Raw genomic sequence first — 21931 nt, 5'->3', positions numbered from 1 at the left:
TAAATGTTTCTTCGCGCCGAAACTCGCGGGGAATAACGAGAACGCGGTATTAACCGATGAATCTTATTTTCTTCCTGCGTTTTCTCAGTCTCCTCTTCGTCTATCTGATCCTTGCCGTATTGTTTTTCGATTGAATTCTCGCGCCTTGCTCTCATCTTAATCCTCCGTCGGGTTACGTCAATGAAGAGAAGAGATTGAAAACTCGTTCACTTTACTTCCACCGTCAAAGAAGTTTCGCTGTTTGGTGCTACGTGTGCGTCGCGACTTGAAATCAACGAGATTTCATTTTCACCTTTTTCTCGAGAGCAAGTGGACTATGTGCATTTCGGTATATACGCTTCCCTTCTTTTCTTCAACTTGAAAAGATTCGAAGTAATCATTTAAGCATTTATGAAAATTCTTTGTGTTACGACTGTGTCGGACTAATATCAAATTCATCTAATCTTCAAGGAAGAAAAACAGTGTCATCGATTGATAACGATCGTTAAACAGTCGCGTGAAGAGTGTATTGCGATAAATAAAAAGAGAAATCTAAACTCGTTATCTGTCGACATTAATCTCGCGCAGCGAGAAAATTACGAGGGTGGAACATAACAAGGATCACTAACACGGTGTGCTTGTCGCAAGAAACGACTTCGAAGAGGATTCATCGGAAGCTCTGCTCGTGTTCTTGCAAGCTCACCGAGTTGGTGAATTAAAGGGCAGTGCTCTGATAAAAGTGAATGGATCTTTCTTGTATATCAAGTGCCACGCGTCGAGTTTTTTACATCATCGTTACGTTCCACCGGTCTCGCGCCATTTTCATCATCCCCGTTCCTCTTTCGTGTTTCCTGTTGAGATCGAAGAATTTGAAGAAAACGAAGAAGGAACAACGACCAGCTCTCTATCGAGGTAAAGCCTCTTTTCTTCAACTATTTTCTTCCTTCTACTTATCCGTTACTTCTTTTTTCCTCCTTTGTCTCGTCGTCTCCCTTCGCTCGACTCGTTTTACAAATCGATTTTCCTCTATCTATAACGCGGCTCTCTCCTCGACGTAATCTTTCGGGAAAGCCACGAGAAGGCTTTTCAATTTCAAAGGATTCCAACGAAGTTTCGAGCTCGTTCAAACACTCCGATGGTATATTTTCGAACGGACGAAAAGAATCCCTTGTCTCGAGACTCCGTCGAGAGTCGTTCGGTTAGAAAAAGAGTGAGCTTTAGGATCGAAAGTGTAATAGAAGTTTAATTCTCTTTGATATCCAATTTCGATTGGTTTAACAGGTGTGTCAGACTTCATTTCGATATCTCAAAATACGTATTTTTGTTGTATCGAGTAACAAGTTTGTTATTTTAGACGACGTATCGACGAAACCCTTTGGAAATTATAAATCAATTCTTTGAATAATCCCGGATCTTTTTCACTTCCTTTTTTAATTCGAACTTATGATATAAACGTTCAAACTATCAAATAGAGTTATAGTCATAATGTGATCCGTTACTTGCATGTTATAGACATTATAGACAGAAATTTCAAAGTAGAATGTACAACGATTCTTTCTTTTTCTTTCGATTATCAATACATATTTATGGCGACACAAAGTGATACATAATTCCTCTTTCTCTCACTTTTCCAACAACGCAATTCAGAAACATATTAAAAATCTATCCATTCTCCCTAATTTTTGTAACAAACCGTGTCATATGATGGCTATTAATATACATTAAAGTTACGTGTCCGTGACGCGAAACCAATATGGTCTTTTATATGAGTGTCAAATAAAAAAAAAAAAAAAGTGAATTAGACTTTTCGCCTCTTTTAGAAAAGTTTCCCTACGAAAATTTTTCCACAGCGTAAAAATTCATTTTCCACGGTGTACCAACTATACGAGGAATGAGGGAAGCATCGAAAAAACAATCCCGGATGCTCCTTCAAGGACCATCGACTTGCCGTGCCGTGGCACCGTGCGACGGGGTAACACACCCTTAATGCATAATAATTAAATGGCCAGCCTGATTTCGCCTTCGAAAAGTTCATTTCAATTTACAAACGGGTCGTCATGACGATAATGTAGCCATGGTAAGAGGAAAATTCAATTCCGTGAACACAGACAACCCTAATGGATTCGTCATAAAAGAATGTTGACCGTCAGAAATGGAAATAGTTTAAAATCTTTTAATCTGCTTCTACCATCTTTCTCGAATAAAAAAGAAATAAGAAGAAGATGAAGAAAGTGTGAATTGGGGGTGGGGGGTAGGGGGAGAAGAGAGGAAAGTGAGAAGTGGGATCTCATTAAAATAAATACAATCGTATAATTCTCTGAAAAACGCAATATTTCTCCGTATGAAATCGATTACAGTAAAATTATTTCTGATAATCCTTCCGTTGTCAATACCTAGAAAGAATTTCAAAGCAGTTCCTTTGTTTTAAATGACAACGAAATTTCAACTATTATTCGTATTCGTAATTCTTTGCATTCTTCGAAAAAACGAACGTTATTATTCTCTTTCATTTAATTGGAATCGAATGAAACTAAATTTAATGAACGCGTAAGAGTTTGTTAAACGGCCATTAAAAGCAAACGCTTGATCTCTATAACAAAAGTGTAGGGAATAAGATAAAACGATTGGAGAATTTATGAAAACGAGATCAATTAATGCTCAATGGTGGTAACATAATGAACAATCTGTTATATGAATGATATTTTCCTGATTGACTGTACGCAAATACATAGTACGTAGTATGGCGGACGGTAAACCGTATCGACGTCGTTTTTCTTGGACAAGAATTGATCTCGTTGGAATAATAGAACTCGAATCTCACAAGAGCCGAGAAGAAGGATCGTCGAGTAGATGCGGAAGGGACGAAGGGAGGTAGGTACGATTGGTGAGATGGAGAAGAGGTCGTCGGTAAGAGAGGGGAATCGAATAATGGGTGAATCTCGCGCAAAACTCGGATGATTGATGGAAGAAGCGGATGGAGGACAGAACGCGTGGGAGATAGTAGAGGTGGTAGCGATAGTGTTGGTAGTAGTGGTGCTACTGGTGGTGGGAAAAGATGGCTCGAAAAACAAAAGAGAAGACAGGAAGTAAGTGTGTATGTGTGTTCAGAAACGAACAAACGAGCGAACGAGTTTGTGTGCTCGGAATAGGTCAGTGTACACGTACATACGTACAATCTCTTCGATCGAACTCGAACGACTCTCGATAATAATGATAGCAGTGTGACGTAGTGCACTACGCCGTAGAACCGTCGATCGTCCGTCTCTCGAATAATGAGATTTCTATCTTTTCGAAAAGGAATATTTATCATTCGCATATCCAACACGGAGGCGACTTCATGCCAGCATCTATCCGATCCGTCCGTACGATCCTTCGATTTTCTTCTGAAAATAACGAGAAATAAGTTATTACGTATTTTGACGATAACTCTTATTGTCATACGTAATAACATTTGCTGCATCCACGTATAGAGAAACTGCATCATTCGTCACTTTTCATATATGTATGTCTATATATATATATATATATATATATATATATATATATGTGTATGTATGTATGTATTTACTCTCATTTCACAATGTACAGAACTCTCATTGAAAAATTCACGATGTTACCTCTGCTTTCTTTCTCGACTGTAATTTCTGACTTTCCTCCACGCAGATATAATATCCTTCTTGTTATTCTTGCGAATGATAAAATGTTAGCGAACATATATTGTCTCAAATAAGTCAAAGGAAACGATATTTAAGAGAAATACTCGTTGGAGTTTATTCACTATCCGAGCAAGCTTAAATCAACGTAGATATGTACACACAGTTTCCTGGTTGGTACACTCATTCAAGATAATTTTTAATACATTTAATGTTGGTTATCTCTATTGTAATTCACTTACTATTTTATTGAACGAAATAATTAAGTAAAAAAAAAAATAGCCGCAGAAAAAGAAGAAAAAAAAGAGAAATAGAGATAGATAAATATAAAACGTTTTTACTCGTATTGGTTCAGGATTTTACAGTCCTCTGTATCGTAGTACCACGCGAAATAATCTTATCAGTCCGTCATCGATTTAACGACAAAATGATGCGGAAAAGCCAACCATAACTTTCGATATATGTCGAATATCAAAATACAAATGACATTATTGATATCGATGACCTCCTCGTGTCGATCTCGAAGAATTTCAACTCCAATTGGTTATACGAGGAATTCGTGACTGTAAAAAAGAATAAAAAATAAAAATAAAGAAGAATTTGTACGAGAAAGTAAGGGTATTTACATCTTTCTCGTGAAAGATGAAAAGTGTAACGTGTCGTCATATGGACGAACGCATTCGCGAAAGGAGAGCAATTGCGCGGCTAGAATATATAATATCCTTTATCGTTCGATATTCAACGAGATACGACAGTACGGACACGCGGGATTAAACTAATCACTCACGGTTTCGAGCAAGCACAACGATTCTACACGTTTCGCATCGAAGGCCGATTAGCGCATTTGTCATGCAGCTGGAGTATCTCGGGTTTGAGCGTAACCCATTAGAGAGAAAGAGAGAGAGAGATAGATAGATAGAAAGAGAGGGAGAGAGAGAGCTAGACGCAGAGACATGAGTAGTCTGAGCTCATATACCAGAGAGAGAGAGAGAGAGAGAGAAAGAGAGAGAGAGAGAGAGAGAGAGAGAGAGAGAGAGAGAGAGAAGGAGGCAGGGCATACAATGCCTGCAGCCGTGCAAAGACGATGATTCGAACTCTCCTAAGTGAACGCCGTCCATGATCAATGGAGGGATGATCCTATACATATTTTGGAGTAGATGTTATGGATGGAGGAGAAGCGGTTCGTCATCCGTCGAAATTCTGCGCGTGACATTGTCCTCGGTTCCTCTTTCATCTCCTATCTCTCTCACAAACGTACACACGCATGCATGTCTTCCACTTTCAAGAGGGATTAATCTATAGCCATACACCAATGGGTGTTATCTCGATGCAATATGCAACGCATATCCGTGAGGCTTATAGATTAATGAAGTATGACGAGAGAAACGATGGCTTTCGCGCGTCCAAAATTACTACGAGCTCGTGCATCTCCAAGGTAATCTTTCGCGTGTGAAAGATCGTTCCGGTTGAAGATATACGTTCCGCATTATGATGGAAAAGTCCTGTAAGAAGGATATCCTATCGTATCCTTGGATTTGTCGCGCGTGGAAAGATCTCATTTCGAAGCGTCAAAAAAAGTTTTTTTTTTCCTTTTTCTGTTCTTATCGTTCTCGGGTAAATGGAAGAGAAGAGTAGTATGTGAGATACATTCTTTCAAGAGAAACGACGTGTATACGTCGCCTCATGGAAGTGTCGTGAAATTGTGTTAGGAAGTTAATCGAAGAAAGAGTCCGAGTTACTATCGAAGGACGGCTGTCAGGAAAGAGAAAGTCCTTCGATTCTTTCGACGTTTTCGTCGATAAGTGTTTCCTATGACTGAACGAGTCCTCGCATCCTTTCATTTCATCATTCTCCGACAATAGTATGGATGAACGAGTGTATCAAATTTTGATGCGCAACGTCCAAATATTCAAAGATTGAAAACGTCATCGTTCTCAAAGTTATTCCCATAACTTTACTCGATGCCTCTTTCCCGATAAAAAAAGTTCCTATCGACGCTCCTCCATCGTTTTCACATTGCACGTACATTCCTCTGACGGTTACCGTACTTCCGTTTTACCGTGATAACGTGCATAAATACAGACTATGTGGAGTGAAAAGTGCATATGAATTTCAAGAACATGACACGTACCTTCCACGGAAGAGGCCGTTTTATCCCCCTTTTATTTGCACACGGCTCGTTAGAGGTTTACAAATGCGCTGCGTTCTCGCAACCTGTTTTTATCCTTCCATTCTTTTTTCCATCCATCACCTCTTGTTTCTTCTCTCTCTCTCTCTCTCTTTCTCTCTCTCTCTCTCTCTCTTTCTATTTTATCAATTTTTTTTTCTTTCGATAAGCGATAACGCAATAAACTCATACTAATGCTCATATTTTTGGAATGATATTAGCACGTTTTTTGTATCTTTGCTCGTTTGCAAAAAGAAAAAAGCACACACATACACACATATAGGCACACACAAAGTAAAGTTGCAGATTAATGAGATACATCGTGCATCACGTTGGCGCTAAAAGTGCCATTTTGATCGCGTATCGCGCGAAAAGAGAAATGATATATATACCGTGATATAATAAAGCTCATATATCCGACGGAGTTATGACTGTCGTGGGAAAAAATAAGAAGGGGAAATGCTTTACATTTGCTTATATTATACGCGATATAATACTTGGAACGTAAGAAATCACGTTAAAAGCTAGAACGTCGAGTTTCGACCCTGAAATATGGTAAAAACGCATCTGAAAATTTTACATACGAAATCTGATTATTTCATTTTACTTATGGAAAATGATAAAGAAAAAAAAATGATTCTAATTCGAAGTTAATGAAATAAGCCCATTTTCTCAAAAGACTTCTTATAATAACAATGAAGAATGAATGTTTTCTGAAGAATATAAATGTAAAAAATTAAAGATAAATTTAACATGTTGTACAAAAGCGACAAGAATTTAACTCAAATCTAAAAAATATTCGAATATTCCATCGATAAGTATCTGTATGTGTGTATGTGTGTGTATATATATATATATATATACACATATATAGGTCAAAGATAATAATAGTGTCTGAAGAATCTCTTCCATATTATCGAGCTTCCCTTACCACCAATCTTTTATCCTCTCCTACAAAGATAATATCGTGTTAACATGATTGCAAATGCAATTATTATAAATTGATAAAAATAAATCGAGAGAGAAAGTGGAAGAGAGTATATTCACAAGATTACTTTCATTTCTTCTCACCATAACACACTTATATATTCGAAGGACAACAAATATGACAGAAAGAGAGAGACGATAATTATCGAAAAAAAAAAAAACTATACAAACGCATAAATTTATTATATATTAATTTTCCACTAGGATCAATGAATCATTTTCAATTTCATTCATCATAAAGTTTGTCGATCGAGTACCAAAGTCGAGCGAGTTTACACAATTTGAGTGAACGCACGTTCACGCTCGCGGGTGTAATCGTGTAAGGTAGTAGACAAGCTGCTTGTAACAAATGGACCCGCTTGCATGGCGCAACCGTGCGAAGTACGCAGGAGCAGTGTTGGTTTTCGGCTCGTGCAGCACCCTTTCGCGGCTCGTGTTTGCTCTTCAGCGAGCACGCACATACTATTCACTCTTTCTCTCTCTCTCTCTCTCTCTCTCTCTCTCTCACACGATCTCTCGCTCTCTCTTTGGTGGGAATAGTGGCAGCGCGCTTACCCGGAGCGTTTTACGTTGCAAGCATAAAACGAGAAAGCAAACAAAGTGGACGGTATAATTTCACAGTACTGGAATGACACACTGATTGCAGCTGCGGGATGTAACTGCGGAATAGCTTTATATATACTGCGACATACTATCCAAATTTTCTTCTTCTTCTTCTTCTTCTTATTCTTATTCTTATTCTTATTCTTATTCTTATTCCTTTTCTTTTCCAACGCTTGATCATTTCATTTTATTTAAAGTCACCTACTTCTTGGAAAAAAACTTATGTTAGTTATATTTTAAATGGAATCGAATCGAACGAATGCATTCAATAAATGTATTTTGAATCAATCATGAATCTATTTTCTTATCCTTTCTCGTTACTTACACAGAGTTTATAAACTCTCGTTTCATTCACAATCTTCCATCCAATCAATCCAAGAGAGCGAAAAGTCATCATCCGTTATCACAGTTCCGTCATTCCAATGTCGTAAACATCACAGATGAACCATCCAATATTGTATGCATATCGCGAGAAGCAACGAAATTTAATCCAACTGTTCGAACAGCTCGGGAGGACGGCTGTTAGTAGTCTCGATTCTTGTTCCAGAACCATTTCTGACTTTTGCTCGCTACCTGAAAGCCGGTAATACAAGAGTGGTTACGGTTTCTGACTCGTTTATATGTACTTGCTCTCTCTCTCTTTCTCTCTTTCTCACTACTATTTCCTCAGTTCCTCTACTCTCTAACAGAGTCCCAGCCGCCGTCGGTGTGCATGAATATTTTACAAAAATGTATGCCTCAAAGAACCCAGTCATTCCCATTCACGGTTGCTCGATTTTCTAGTGGCACACGGCGCGTGCACACGTGTGGCTCACTCGTACGTACATATTTTCTACGTTTATGCCTATATCTGCGTATATGCTCGCTCTCTCGCAGCCCCAGCATTATGTTTCTTCGCGTTTTATTCCTACGGCCTCATGCTTCTCTCCGCGTACGTAGATATACATAGATGTACATATATACACTAAGAATTCTGGAAAGAAGCAGTCAGACTATTTATTCGTACGACGAGAGAATATCACGAGGAAAAGACTATCAGACTGAGTGAATTGAACTATCGAATTCGATCGATTTCTTTCTTATTTCTTTTATTTTTACTCGAAGTAATATGCGGTTTTGTTCGTATCGCTGTGAGAAATTGACTTTATGGTTCGCCTCGTTGAATTTGCCAACACTCAATTTACGATCCTTCTAAAGATTTTCTTTTATATTAGAAATAATACGTGAAAATATCATTCATTCGCATCACCATCATTCAATCAACTATTTTCTTCAATTTCTAGGTATTTGTTCAATTACTAATAAAACGAGAGAAGTAAGTAATCATTAGAAACGCTCGTATGCACACTTTAGCTGAAGTTCCGTTCCGGCAGTTGGTAGGAGGAAACACGAAGACGCGTAGTCAACTTGCTTTTACGAAGACAACAATTCTCTCGTTCAACCTATCCTCCCTTTCTCTTTCTCTTTCTCTTTCTATCTCTATCTTTATCCCTCTCACTCCAAGCAATGTTCACGCCTTGATACCAAAATCCAAAGTTCGCGGGCGTGTTACTACTAACTGACTGAAACTGTATGAGCGAGAACGGGTTTCGTAACGACTTCACAAACCTAAATTGGGTCTAACCTTCTAGACCGGATAGCCGTATAGTTATGATAATGTTTATACGTACGCGTGCCACCACAGTTTGCATTTACCAAGAGAACCTGAATTAAGGTAACGCAGAGGGCCACTGTCAATTCGATCGCTGCGCCATGCTTCGAAATTTATGACCCGTGGAATCGCGATTGTAGCTATGTTAATCAGGTATATAGGCTGGCGGATTACCTTGCCGGTGACGGTGATATTAATCACGATAAAGCAAACTCGTGCGTCGTCGGTGATTACAATGAAGCGAGTCGAGTTAGCGAGTATTCCCTTCTCTCTCTCTCTCTCTCTCTCTCTCTCTCTCTCTCTGTCTCTCTCTCTCTCTTTCTCTCTCTCTCTCTCTCTTTCTCTCTCTCTCTCTCTTTCTCTCTCTGTCTCTGTCCCTGTCTCTTTTGGCTTAAAATGTTGCTCCGATGAAATCGATTTACCAATTCCGTCGATGGAACTTGGCATTTCGTTACAATCGAGTTAATGGCAAAAATATAGAAACCAAACTGCAGAGAAGTTCCCGTTTGTTGCATTATGTACACTAACATTTACTTAATGGATGTTAATTTACGGCGAAGAGGGAAAGACAGATAGATAGAGAGAGAGAGAGAGAGAGAGAGAGAGAGAGAGAGAGAGAGGATATGTGTGTATGTGAGAAAGAGTGAAAAAGAAAGAAGAATGAAGTGAGCTTGAAAATAAAGAGAAATTTTCTTTCAGATTACGGACACCTTGGTAAATGCTAAAACGAGAACTATCTAAGTTTCACGGTCTAGTACGAACAGAACAGTTAAATGATACCTATTTGCATAAAACAAATAGAGAGAAGGAAACGACATGACGTTTGGTACGGAACGATGTAGAGGCGAATTTGTAGGTAGGTAGTTAGCGTTTGAACGGAAGACGGAATCTCGATAGGGTGATGCCGATCTCTGCTTTTGGCGCTAGGCTGCCTGTCCGATAAGAACGGCTCAGCTTGATTTATCGAAAATTAATATGCTACACGGCCGACGCCTCAGCGAAAATGGAGATCGTGTTGCTACCAGTGCAAACGAGAGAAAGAAAAAGAGAAAAATAGAAAACGTAATGTTGGCGAAGAAGGTATAAGAGGAAAATTTAAAATAGATTTGCTCGTGCGAAAAACTCGATGTCGTTTCTTTTCCGAACAGAGCTTATCGTGGCTAAAGGTAAAGATAGTTACCTGAGAAAGAGAAAAAGAGAAAGAGAGAAAGGGAGAGAGAGAGAGAGAGAGAGAGAGAGAGAGAGAGAGAGAGAAAAGAAAGAGAGAGCAAAGATAGAAAGAAAGAAATCGTAGAAAGGAGGCTAAATGGGTGAGAAAGAGAAAGAGAGAGAGAGAGAGAGAGAGAGAGAGAGAGAGAGAGAATGCATGTGCAGAGAAATGCTCATAGCGAGATGCTGCTTACGATAATAGAGCGACAATCGAAGACCCTTTCTCACGATTGCTCGACGAGAAGCTAAAGGCTTTCGGAGTCTCGTAGATAGAGCTTTCTCATCGTTTCACCAAGATGCTCTTCGCGCAAGGAGAATGCGTTCGTGAGCACCGGAAACGGATTCGACGAATGAAGAGATACTCTATCGATAAGCGTTGCTGATCTCGCTCGTTTTAGTCTCCACAACCGGATTTCTAAGGCGATCACGTTTATGGGCTGTGCGGCTACGACTCGTAATAACCGTGCAAACGATAATCACATTTCGCAAATCAAAGAAACTATCTGCCCTTTCTAGACATTCCACGTTGTCGTATACCATTGTAAAAATCATATATGGCATCGTTTCTAAAGAAATGATGATCTTTTTAAAGATTTTGATAGATCAGTGAATCAATATTCAATATGCGATGCTTCTAGATAAAATCTGTCGATAATTAGGCGTGAGCATTCAATCGTTCATAGACAGTTATAAAACTTATTTCTATTATATAATTAAATATCGTCTATTATTATTATTATTTATTCGCCGTATTAAACTGTGTACCTGAATATCATCCATCAAATTTATCTACAGTTTTATAACTATCATATTTTTCTTTCAGATTTCCATGGAGTAGATCCACAGGATGACGATCACTATGAAGTATTTTCACATTGTTCTAATACTTCTCGGAGGTACTCATCTCCTACGAGCTCAACCGTCGGCCTCTCCGCTTATCAAAAGCATTGGTAAGTTTCTCCCGTATTCTTTCTCTATGATATTATTATAGATTTAACAAGGAGAAATGATTATTCGGGAAATATTTTCTTTTTCGAAACGACGCGTGCTTCTGCACCGGGACATATTGATTAGCTGACGTCCGAGCTATAATCGCGTAGGTTGTATCGAGTATCTCGGCGTGTCGTGTCAGACAACGATAAGCAGAAACGCTCTGTCATACCTGTCACTCGATTCTGACTTAACGATATCCAACCAGCAATGCCATTTTCTCTATTACTTGTCTAAGCGATTCTGTTACTCGAGCGTATTTCTTCTCTCAATTGAAAAAAAAAGGGAGCATATTGTTTGCATTCACTATGATAGCCCTTTTATTTGACTTTTCAAAATTAAAAGAAAGAATAAGAAAAAAATAGTCGACATCTTTCCAGTCGAGAGCAACGGCTGCGACCAATAACAGCCGGTCTTCACCGACATCCCCTTTTTACAAAACATAAAGCTCTAGGAAAGTTCTTTTTATTTTTACGACCAAGTCGCACGCAAGTTTAACGATGTACTGTAAACCACCGTTCGATGTAACCGGTCGCGCTCGAGATATCGTCGTAAAAAAGGGTAGACCGTCGAGAAAGCACGTAGATTATATCGTAATCCTTTTTTAAAAAGTTGCACGTTCAAGGCTTCTCTCTGTTTCGAGACTTTGAAGAGGGTCGTCGTTTTCGTTGTCAACGCGTCTTCAAAGGTAAACTGGAAAAAGAGATGAAGTGGAAGGAAGACAAAAAGATGAAGAAGGAAGATGAGAAAGATATAAAATATAAAGAGAAGAATGGTGAGAGCGAAACTAAAATAAAGAAATAAGATAGGGATAAAACGAAATAAGAAAGGAGTTTTAAGTTCTTAATACCCATGAAAAAACTTTATATTATATATATATATATATACATTCATTAAATGTAGATTGATTTTTGTTGATTAAAAATCTCGATGTAATCCGTGTAATTGTTTAAATGGTAAACTGAATTTATACACATATACATACATTATATAAAGATCCAAATGAATTCTTGATAACTGAACTAGTTTCGGAGATAATCGTCTTTATGAAAAATTACCTGCGGTCATGTCTAGATAAGAAAGAAAGATAGAAAGTGAAAAAGACTAAGGTACTCTCAATTCTTCTATTATTATTTCTTTTTCTTTCTTTTTTTTTTCTTTTTCATCATAAATCTCATTTTTGAAATTTTTATTTTCATCCGAGCTGAAATGCCGAGTAGACACGCGATGGCTGTCTATATAATAATTACGTCTATCCTCGTAATTAGCATGTTGTTGGAAGAGTGCTAATGAAACATCCATGCACGCGCGATAGAAAACGAACGAGTGAACCAGATATCGAATGATGTACTGGTAAGCGAATGAAACGCATGTCAAAAGGAATGACGAGTACTATCCATATATACCTAGTGTCTACGTAATCACATCTATTGTCAGCTTGCCGTCTGTCCTTTCGCTTTGACGATACGCTGAATTTAATATCCGTATTCGAGATTTTTCGTATTTCTCATTTCGACTGTATTATACGCAACGAAGAACACATTTCAACATTTTTACCTTTACTTTATTATCTACTTTCTTCATGTTTTTTCATACCTTCGCACTTTTTCTGTAACTCAAAGATGAAAAAAATATATCATAAATTATAGCGACGTTGTGTGTTTTGTCGATTAAATCTCAACCATTGGCGATGCGTCAGATGTATATTGAAACACGAATACATTATACATGAAATGCAGAATGAACTTGCACGTTCGTGAATTATGAAATGTATTTGCAACAATATTATTACTATATTGCAATTCCTAAATCCGGATTGATCGCAAGCGAATGGAAATCCCTTTCGGTTGTATCGACATCACCGCTGTCTCGTCTTAATTCATGGCTCGACGTAATTAATCCGTTGTATAGCGAACCGTGAATTTCAATTATGTTTCCTACGAAGGGTCCTTCGCTTAGTTTCAGAACGGTCGATGACTTTAGATCTCTATCGCGGTGACGATAATTTTGGTCGTTTCCTCGGAGAATTGACGGAAACGTCGATATTCTTGTTAAATTGAGGAAAGTTTATATTGTAGAAGTTATGCTAAAGCTTGACAACGACGACGACGGGTGTCGTTCCGTAATGAATCATCCAGCAAGGTGTTATCCCGATTCATTCGTAGGACATCCCTATCATCCATGTCGGAAGGTCACACAGGATAGGTGGAGATCCGCGTGTTCGCATGCGCTCTACGTACGCGTGATGTACCATGCTATGTGACCAATGTCTAGCATGCTGAACACGTTTCTACGTCATTTCCAGCTTAATATATGTACGTAGAATTTCTTGATCGCAGACATGTGTCCGGTCGACTGATCCCGTGAATTCTATCGAAATATGTCAGAAGAAAAATAGACATTATACAGGGTCGGAAATGATCGAATCGATGAAGGAAAATTTACGTGCCATAAATCGATAGATCAATCGATCGAGAATCTCTAAATTATCCGAAAATCTCACCCTGTTATCGTAATTTCGTGCGATTGTTAATCTAATTTTGTTAATGGCATCGTTAACGACGTGAGTTGTATAGGAGTGTTCCCTCATTTGGCTTACCACATTCGATCTCCCTTTGAGACCGTGTATTTTATGAATTACCCAAGCTTCTCCCAATGAATTTACGACATTTATCATTTTGGTAATTAATTTCCTCTGAAAAAGAAAATTAATAACGATATTTGTATTGAGTATATAACACAATATCGCAAATGTTTGGGCTATTTATACGAATCACGTTCAGTATTGATTGAAAACAAACGAATGTTTATCGTCTATCCATGTAATTATTTATTTATTTTTTTATATTTGTTCGTTCGTATTTTGGCATTTGTTATCGTTATACAGTAAAATGAAAGTTATCTCATATACATATGTACATAACAACCATCTATAGGTAACTCATAACGAAATTTTTATGTGATTCGAGCAAACTCTGTCGAGTACGATTTAAATAGAAAAATTTATCGAAGCGAGATCCTCGAACGGCAACTAGAGCGTAGAGCATTATTTTTAACGAAGTTCGAGGCAAAGCTCCGTTAGCCGATCGGCGAGAGAGCATCCAGACGGTATTCAATTTCTATGCGCACTTGACTCAGCAGTCCGTAGTAGCAGGTGCGGCAAATGAGTCTTTCCTCGAGATACTTCGAATCACCCGACTTCGACCAAACGGGAACTGCACTTAATGCAGGAAAGAAAGTCTAACGCGTTCCAATCTCTCCAACTTCCGTACCGCTAAGTTCACTTATTCTCTTTGTACTTTTGACCCAATAAATTATTATTTTGAGACACGAAATATTAAAACGTATTTGAAATTTTTCATGGCATTTCGTTTCGATTGATTTTCTTTGAGAACGGCTTTCAACTTTTGATTCACTTTTTTCTCGTGAGTTTCTTCGAACAGACCAACGATGAAACATTCTAATCCGAGTTCCTCTTCGTGGTAATGATAACGTAGGTAAAACATTGTCCGCGCACTAATTTCGCGATAACGTAATCAAAACTAAGATTACTATGCGATGCAATCAACCGTACGAGAAATGCTTTTTCTTTCAGATTAAAACGCCGTCGAGGATTACTGGGTCGCAACCATTGTTTTGTCTATAGCACTCCTGTTTCCGATGAGATTCTAAAGGGGAAAGAAGAGAGAGAGAGAGAGAGAGAGAGAGAGAGATTCTTTCGAACGAACTTCTCATACGTAAGGTCGAATTTATTTTTCTCTTTCTTTTTTTTCCTTTCATTCACACATCTTCTTTTAACCGAGTTTCTTTCGAAACTTTTATTAAAAACTTCTCGGCCAAAATCAAAAGAACTTTCGATTTTTCTTTCCCAAAGTGACAGTAACGCCGACACGTGTTTAATTTTCTCCATGAATGAAAGAAAACTTCCTCCTTTCTTGTTCTTTTTTATCATTCTTTAATTGATCAAGTTCGTTCTTGAAGTTAGAGAAAAATAAAACGAACTCTGTTAAGATGATCCAGAAGTATTTTAGACGAAAATGTGATAAGAAACGATATCGATCGAATAGCTAGATCGAAAGGCTGAATAGGCAGGGTGCGGGCTAATGCATAAACAATGTGCCGTTTATCCGCATTGAGGATGCAGTTCCAATGAATAGTAAACCAGCTTACAGACATGCGGATAGATGGTCTCAGTCTGCTATAGAGTACAAGCACTAGGGGGTTGAGGATTATCGACGAAAAAGTACAACTCTTCTTGCACGATAACTCCCCTAAGCAAGGAGAGAATGGACAAAAGGAAGGTAGAGAGAGAGAAAGAGAGAGAGAGAGAGAGAGAGAGAGAGAGAAGAGAAGAAGGAGAATACGAATATTATAGTCCTCGAGAATTCGTCTCAGTTTCATTTACTTCATCAATTCGATAGACTCTAAATTACTCGTGGTTGACTGCCAACTGCACTCGTCGTTGTTATTTCAATGCAATCTATCTCCGTAAACTCGTTACATGAAAACCAAAAAATTATATTATTCTCCATGTTTCGATTTCAATCCTTTTTAATCGAATTTTACGAATGAAATGATTTCGTTAATCATAATTAATCGTAATCGAACAAATATAATTTCAAAACTAATTCAAGTTGATCGTATATTTGAAAAATTGTCAGATGCAATCTTAATGATTGTTATAGATTTCATAACGTACACGAGCTAACCGGTAACATGGAAACTTTTCTTAACGTGAAATTGTCAAAGTAATTGCAAACGCAACAAAACAGCAGACACTTTTGGTGTTTCATTTATAATCCCTCCAACAAAAAGTCAATTTTACAAGGAAAATAAAAAAAAAAGTGTCAACTCGGTGAAACGACTCGTTCTACTACGTTAATTGCACTTTTATATGGTAGAGATTAAATTTGCTTTACCGAATAGTATTACGAACCGATTGTTACAAGAACCGTTCTCCGTTTCTTTCTCTCTCTCTCTCTCTCTCTCTCTCTCTCTCTCTCTTTCTCTCTCTCTCTATCTATCTATCTATCTATCATTTTTTTTCTAACTATATCCTTAAATTTTCATACTTTTCTTTTGCAAAAGACAAGATCTGACAAACACTAATTTGATTTTTTATTAGAATTACATAGGGATTTCTCGAAGAACTAATGCATCGACTAAGTAAATTTTTATTCGTTCGAAAAGCTACTAATGAAAATTCGCTTAAAATTAGTTAGGAGAAAAAAAATTGAAAATTATACGATAAAAGTTTAATTTTAAATATCCAAGAACAATACGTTTTATAATGAATATAATACATTACATCCCATGAGGAAAAATTAATTGTTTAAAAATCCTCTTTTATATCTAATATCTCTTTTAATCCCCTAGACGGGATATTATTTTGTCGATTACCTAAAATAGGAAAAGAAATGTGTTGAATTTTTTGCGTGAAGTACCTTCATAGAAAGCCACGTTAATCGGCCTCGTTGAATTCATATACTATCGCCATTTATTCATACATTTGAAGAGCTGGCTAGCTCCGAGCGAATGGCTCTTTTAAAGGTACCTCGACTAGCTTTAATAAAACATCTCTTATCTTCCGTAGAAAACAATTTCTCCCTTCTTCAGAAATTAACTTAGTAATTACTTTTTGGAGAATTCTCTAATACTTTGTATTCGTCCCGACGATAAAACAAAAACAAATACGTCTGTGTAATCTTATTTCTCGTTGAACTCGTTAAAGCGCATAATATTTCAATTGTTCTCGCGGAATTACACGAAAGCGACCGTGCTCTCTCTTTTTTTTCTCTCTCATAAAGTAGAATGAAAAAATCTCTACTATGGCAAAGGATACAACGTTTTCCTGAGCAATTAAACAAATTTTCGCGTATATTATAAATAATATGTAATAAAATAATAATACTAATGTAAAGTATGCGCGTACGTAAATTGAAATTGAATGAATTAAAAAAGAAATAAATAAATAAATAAAAGTAAGAGATAAACATAAAAAAAAAAGAGAAAAAGAAAATAAAAAGTAAATTTCCAGGAGACATAAATTGGACGACAAATAGAGGAATTTTTTAGCTTCTTGAAATGTTCAAAAACAAAAAAAAACAAAAAAAAAAGAAAAAAGAAAGAAAAAAGGAAAAGAAAGAAAGGGAAAGAGAATATTTTAAGAAGAAAACTACATCGATGGCAATGAGAATAATGATAGGAAGGAACATGTATCGAACTTCTTGGAACGGAATGAAGTCTAATGGCGTCGTCGCGTTAAAGACTGTTTTCGAGTTAACAACGAGCAGACACGCAAGAACGTCGATTCGCTTGGGCGAATACGCGAGAAATTCGAAAACGACGAGACGAGGAGTGCAGGTGTTGAGCTTTTAAATTAATTTCGAAGATCGTTCGTCGTCGTTTGCGTCGATGTTGCGCATACGATCGACGAGTTGTTTGTTCCTCCGTCGAATAATGTCTTCTTGCCACCCTCTTCTCTCTTCTGCTCCCTCTCTCTCTTTCTCCATCTCTCTCTCTCTCTCTCTCTCTCTCTCTCTCTCTTTCGCTTTCTCACTCCTTTCAATACCGTACGCGTTCACCAACCCTTCGTCTGTATCACCTCCCGCTATTGGACCGATTCCAATTGCGAATTGAACCGTTCGTAACTGTTGAACGTGAATTATGGCGTTTATTTATTCTCCTCCGTTCGGAACACCAGCCACGTACCGATTCTCTCTCGTAAGCCCAGTCCTTCAGCACTTACCCTCGAAATCAGCGCCGTTCTGCGGACGTCGCTCCGATCTCGTAACGACGTTGATTTCCCTTGATTATAATCAAATCGTTCGTCGAGCCAGCCCTCGTCCAACCGATACACATCAACGTAAATTCATACGATACGTGCTCACAAACTAAAAGGACAGTGTTTGAAGTTCGTTCATTTAGGTTCTAACGTTCCATTGACGTTATTAGCGAGATTGGATCGACGAAAAAAAGGTTAATTAAATTAATCGAAATTTTGATCATGTCTAAGCAGAAAAATAGAGGGAATAATTTCGCTTTCGATATACGTAATCAATGATCCCATTGCGGTCAATGAAATTACATCCTTAACACGATTCGTTAAGATTCCATCTGTTTTCTGTCCACCAACGAACGATCCTGAGATATTCGATTACTTGAGAATGTTCGGAAGTAGAAGAGGGCGATCGAAATCGAATTCCATAGTCAAGATGAGAGAACGAGAGGAGGATAGAGGATTATATCTCGTTTTCTTCGAGAATTGGAAAGACGTCGACTGATCAAAATCTGAGTCATCGATGCTTTCGTTTTTTTTTCTTTCGATATTCTTTTTTTATGAATTTCTCTGAGTCAATTATGTTCTTCTTTATTTCGGAAAAAGATAAATACAATTTAAAAAATAACTTTTCCAACAATATGTGATAATGCATATGATTTTGACCCCTCTGCACTCTCTATACGATACTTACGTTATAACTTGTTATTGCGTTATATACTATTACTCACGGTTTATATTCTAAAGTTCCAGACGTAGCTTGAGTAGTTTATGAATACCTGTCCTTTCGCAAGATTGCTGAGGCAAGAACGTAACTAGGTACGTGTTTATCAGTCCCCTGATGGCTGGCATATGCTTTCGTATCTATCTACCTACCTACCTATCTATAGTTAGCTACAGCTTTCAAGAAAGTTGCAAACCTCTCATCGCTATCGTCTCGAAGCTAGTTCGTTTCTTCGAAGTTGCAATCAAATATTTCTAGAACTTTTGATTCCTAATATATCCATTGAATTTTAATATCTTAATTATTTTTTCATTTCTTGGAGAAATATCTTTCGTTAATAAATAATATGAAAGTAATTCATACGTATAATATTTTATCGATTAGATCGTTTCATTTTCCAACGGAAATCAGAGGAAAGTCGCCTGTAGAAAAAAATTTTCATTATTAGCTGCTCTTCACGGTGAATTAGCATCTGAAGAATCCTCAATAATCACGCTCACACGCATCGCGTGCTTCGAAGACACTCGTGAAATTATCGTAGCGTTTTTATTCTATTCTTCGAGTTCTTCTTTGACACGTACTCACATCACAAATATCAATTTTACATACGGCATAATGCATCGTTTCCTGCCAACAAAGGATCGCGATTGTTTGACGTCATAACCACGCATTTCAAGAAGAGGTTCGAGAAATAAGTAGTACCTTGCACTCGCCTGCACTTGCCTTCGTCTCGAAATTGAAAAACAAAGGAATAACTTTTATTCTTTTCTTTTCTTTTTTTCTTTTTTTTTTTTTTTGTTTCAATCTATTACGTACCGACGAAAAGGATTTCAACGAACTAATACGGATGAACTATTTTTCTGTTTTACAAAACAGGAAAGCGAATTTTTCGAGCGTATAAGCTGTTGGCTCTAAAAGTATATCATAAATATAATAAATATTGTAACAGCGCATACAATGAGAAATATTAACGATTTTTAGTGATAGTAATATCTATAATTTTTCCATTTCTGTTTTACAATTACTCACTATAATCGTATTACAAAAATATACATGAACATATAAGAGAAGATTTTCATTTAGTTGCTATTTTTCATTTATTTTGGAAAACTATAGTTTTAGTTAGAAGATTGCAATAACGTAGTGATATCACGGTACGAGAAAAGTATTAAAGAAAAATATGGAATACATGAACAAAGATAGTTAAAAATATAGAAAAGATATTTTCCATCAGACTATGTTATTGCTTCTTATTGAACGGACTTACATGTTACTGGAAATCTTAAAATAGTTCGCATTGCGCGTCAAGTTTAAAAAGTAAAGACGATACTTCGTAGGAAGACGTGAACTCCCGTTATGACATTTACCGAATGATTTGGTCGTGTTTCTGAAGTTAACGGGAAACTCTTAATGGCGGAAGTTTGATAAGACTCCTCTGACCAAAGTATGTTTCAAGTATCTCAAACGATATCTTAATAGATCTGAAAGTTCACGAGCTATCGACCTCTAATTGATCTATAGACCAGTTATACGATAAAATCTTCGACGCACGACTAAGGCAAAGATAGATCTTTCGAAAAAAAAGAAAAAAAAAATAAAACGAATTACTGTTGTGTAATTATTTTAAAGTAACGCATTCAATAACTTTATGTTGAGTTTAGTGTCGCATGGAAATGATCGATTAACCATCAATAAAATTGAAAAGAACGCTCGTGGCGAACGCTTTGAAAGCTTAGTTAACTAATCCTCGATTAAAGACGCATTTAACGTCGAAAGGACGGTTAGACGTTTGGAAGGACGGTGATTGATGAATCTAGAGGATAATTGAAATTTTAATTGAAAGTTGCTTAAACGATCTGCGATCGTGAGAAAAAAATTTCTAATTTTCACTATCTCTCTCTCTCTCTCTCTCTCTCTCTCTCTCTCTCTCTCTCTTTCTTTCTCTTTCTTTTCGATTAAAAATAATAAGAGCAAGAATGGGCGAAGTGAGTTTCAGAATTTTATACGATTCTTTATTGTAAAATTGCAATCAAATGCATAACGCGTCACGAAAATGATAGATGTTTTATTTTATCACGTAAAAAAAATAGGAAAGATCATGCGCATCTATCATACGAGTAATTATTTATTTTTCCCTTTATCTCTGTCTTAATAAAAAAAAAAAAAAAAAAAAAAGAAAAAAATAGCAACGATTTAATAACGTTCAAAAAAATAGCTTCGACGTGTCACTTGATCTTATCTTCTCTCAAAGTTTCTCTTTTGGCGTATTCGTTTTCGTCCCCTCTCGAAACAAATTAAGAAAGTGATAATCATCGTCATTATCCTACCATCTTTTGACTATCGTCTACAGATAATTTGCACAACTATCTTCTATCCTTTGTAACGCGATCTATCTCGTGCCTTCCGTTTACCCCGGATACTAATTTCTATCGTGCAAGCATTCGACTTTCGTGAAAGATAAATTCTCTTGTACGGGTTCTTTCATCCCTTCCAACCACTTAACATTCCCTCCATTAGATCTCCTTTGCACAGTGTCTATATCTTTTTTCTTTCCATCCTTTTCTATTGTCCTAAATATCCTGTTCGCTTTTTTTCATTTTTCTCGCATATACCCCCAGCAATAATAGAAGTTCCGAGTGAGGTGTTAACGAAATTACTTTCAACATTTTTTTAAATAAATCATTTCATGCTACGATGAAATTATTTACACAGCGAAATATAAATAGGCTCTCTATTATATTATAAGTTCTCTCTTGAAGAAAAGTTTAAAACTTAGCCGAATATAAAATATACGCAAAGCCAGATATATTTATACGTATACTTAAATATATATATACTTATATACGTAGCCATGTATATGCCACGGCTTGAATAACGAATGCACTAGATATGTATATACATATATATATATATATATATATATATGTATGAACGTATTACGTAAGTGAAGTAGAAGGTATTTATCTTTCTATGAAGTTCACATCATAACCGGGAGAGAAACGCATCGCGTGAGGCACATTAAATATAGGAGTATTTTTAATTCATATCTACCACGTTACATTTCCTACCTAATCGCGTTCCCTTCCTATTTTTTCTGTCTTCCCCAACCCCAGGCTCATTTCAGGCATTTGCCCGTTGGCGCTGTTGAAACACGATACTTCAACGTCGCTCCATTCCTACGTTCTCTCTC

The 21931-nt window shown here is 37.0% G+C and overlaps 1 protein-coding gene across 1 annotated transcript in view; it reads left to right on the top strand.

Moving 5' to 3' along the window:
- The window catches only part of LOC118439767 (lachesin), a 129679-nt gene that overhangs the window by 506 nt on the left and 107242 nt on the right, over positions 1-21931 (top strand). The window contains exons 1-2 of the mRNA XM_035861831.2: positions 1-891; positions 11073-11199. The exon at positions 1-891 is cut by the window's left edge and continues 506 nt beyond it. Of these exons, the coding sequence (XP_035717724.1) occupies positions 11097-11199 (103 nt within the window). The 5' untranslated portion in view covers positions 1-891; positions 11073-11096. The remainder of the gene's footprint in view (positions 892-11072; positions 11200-21931) is intronic.

The sequence above is a fragment of the Vespa mandarinia genome, chromosome 2 (genome assembly GCF_050613455.1).
Source record: "Vespa mandarinia isolate Hongniang chromosome 2, ASM5061345v1, whole genome shotgun sequence".
NCBI lineage: Eukaryota > Metazoa > Arthropoda > Insecta > Hymenoptera > Vespidae > Vespa > Vespa mandarinia.
The sequence above is the reverse complement of the archived record's forward strand: the minus strand, read 5'-3'. Positions and strand labels throughout refer to the sequence as shown.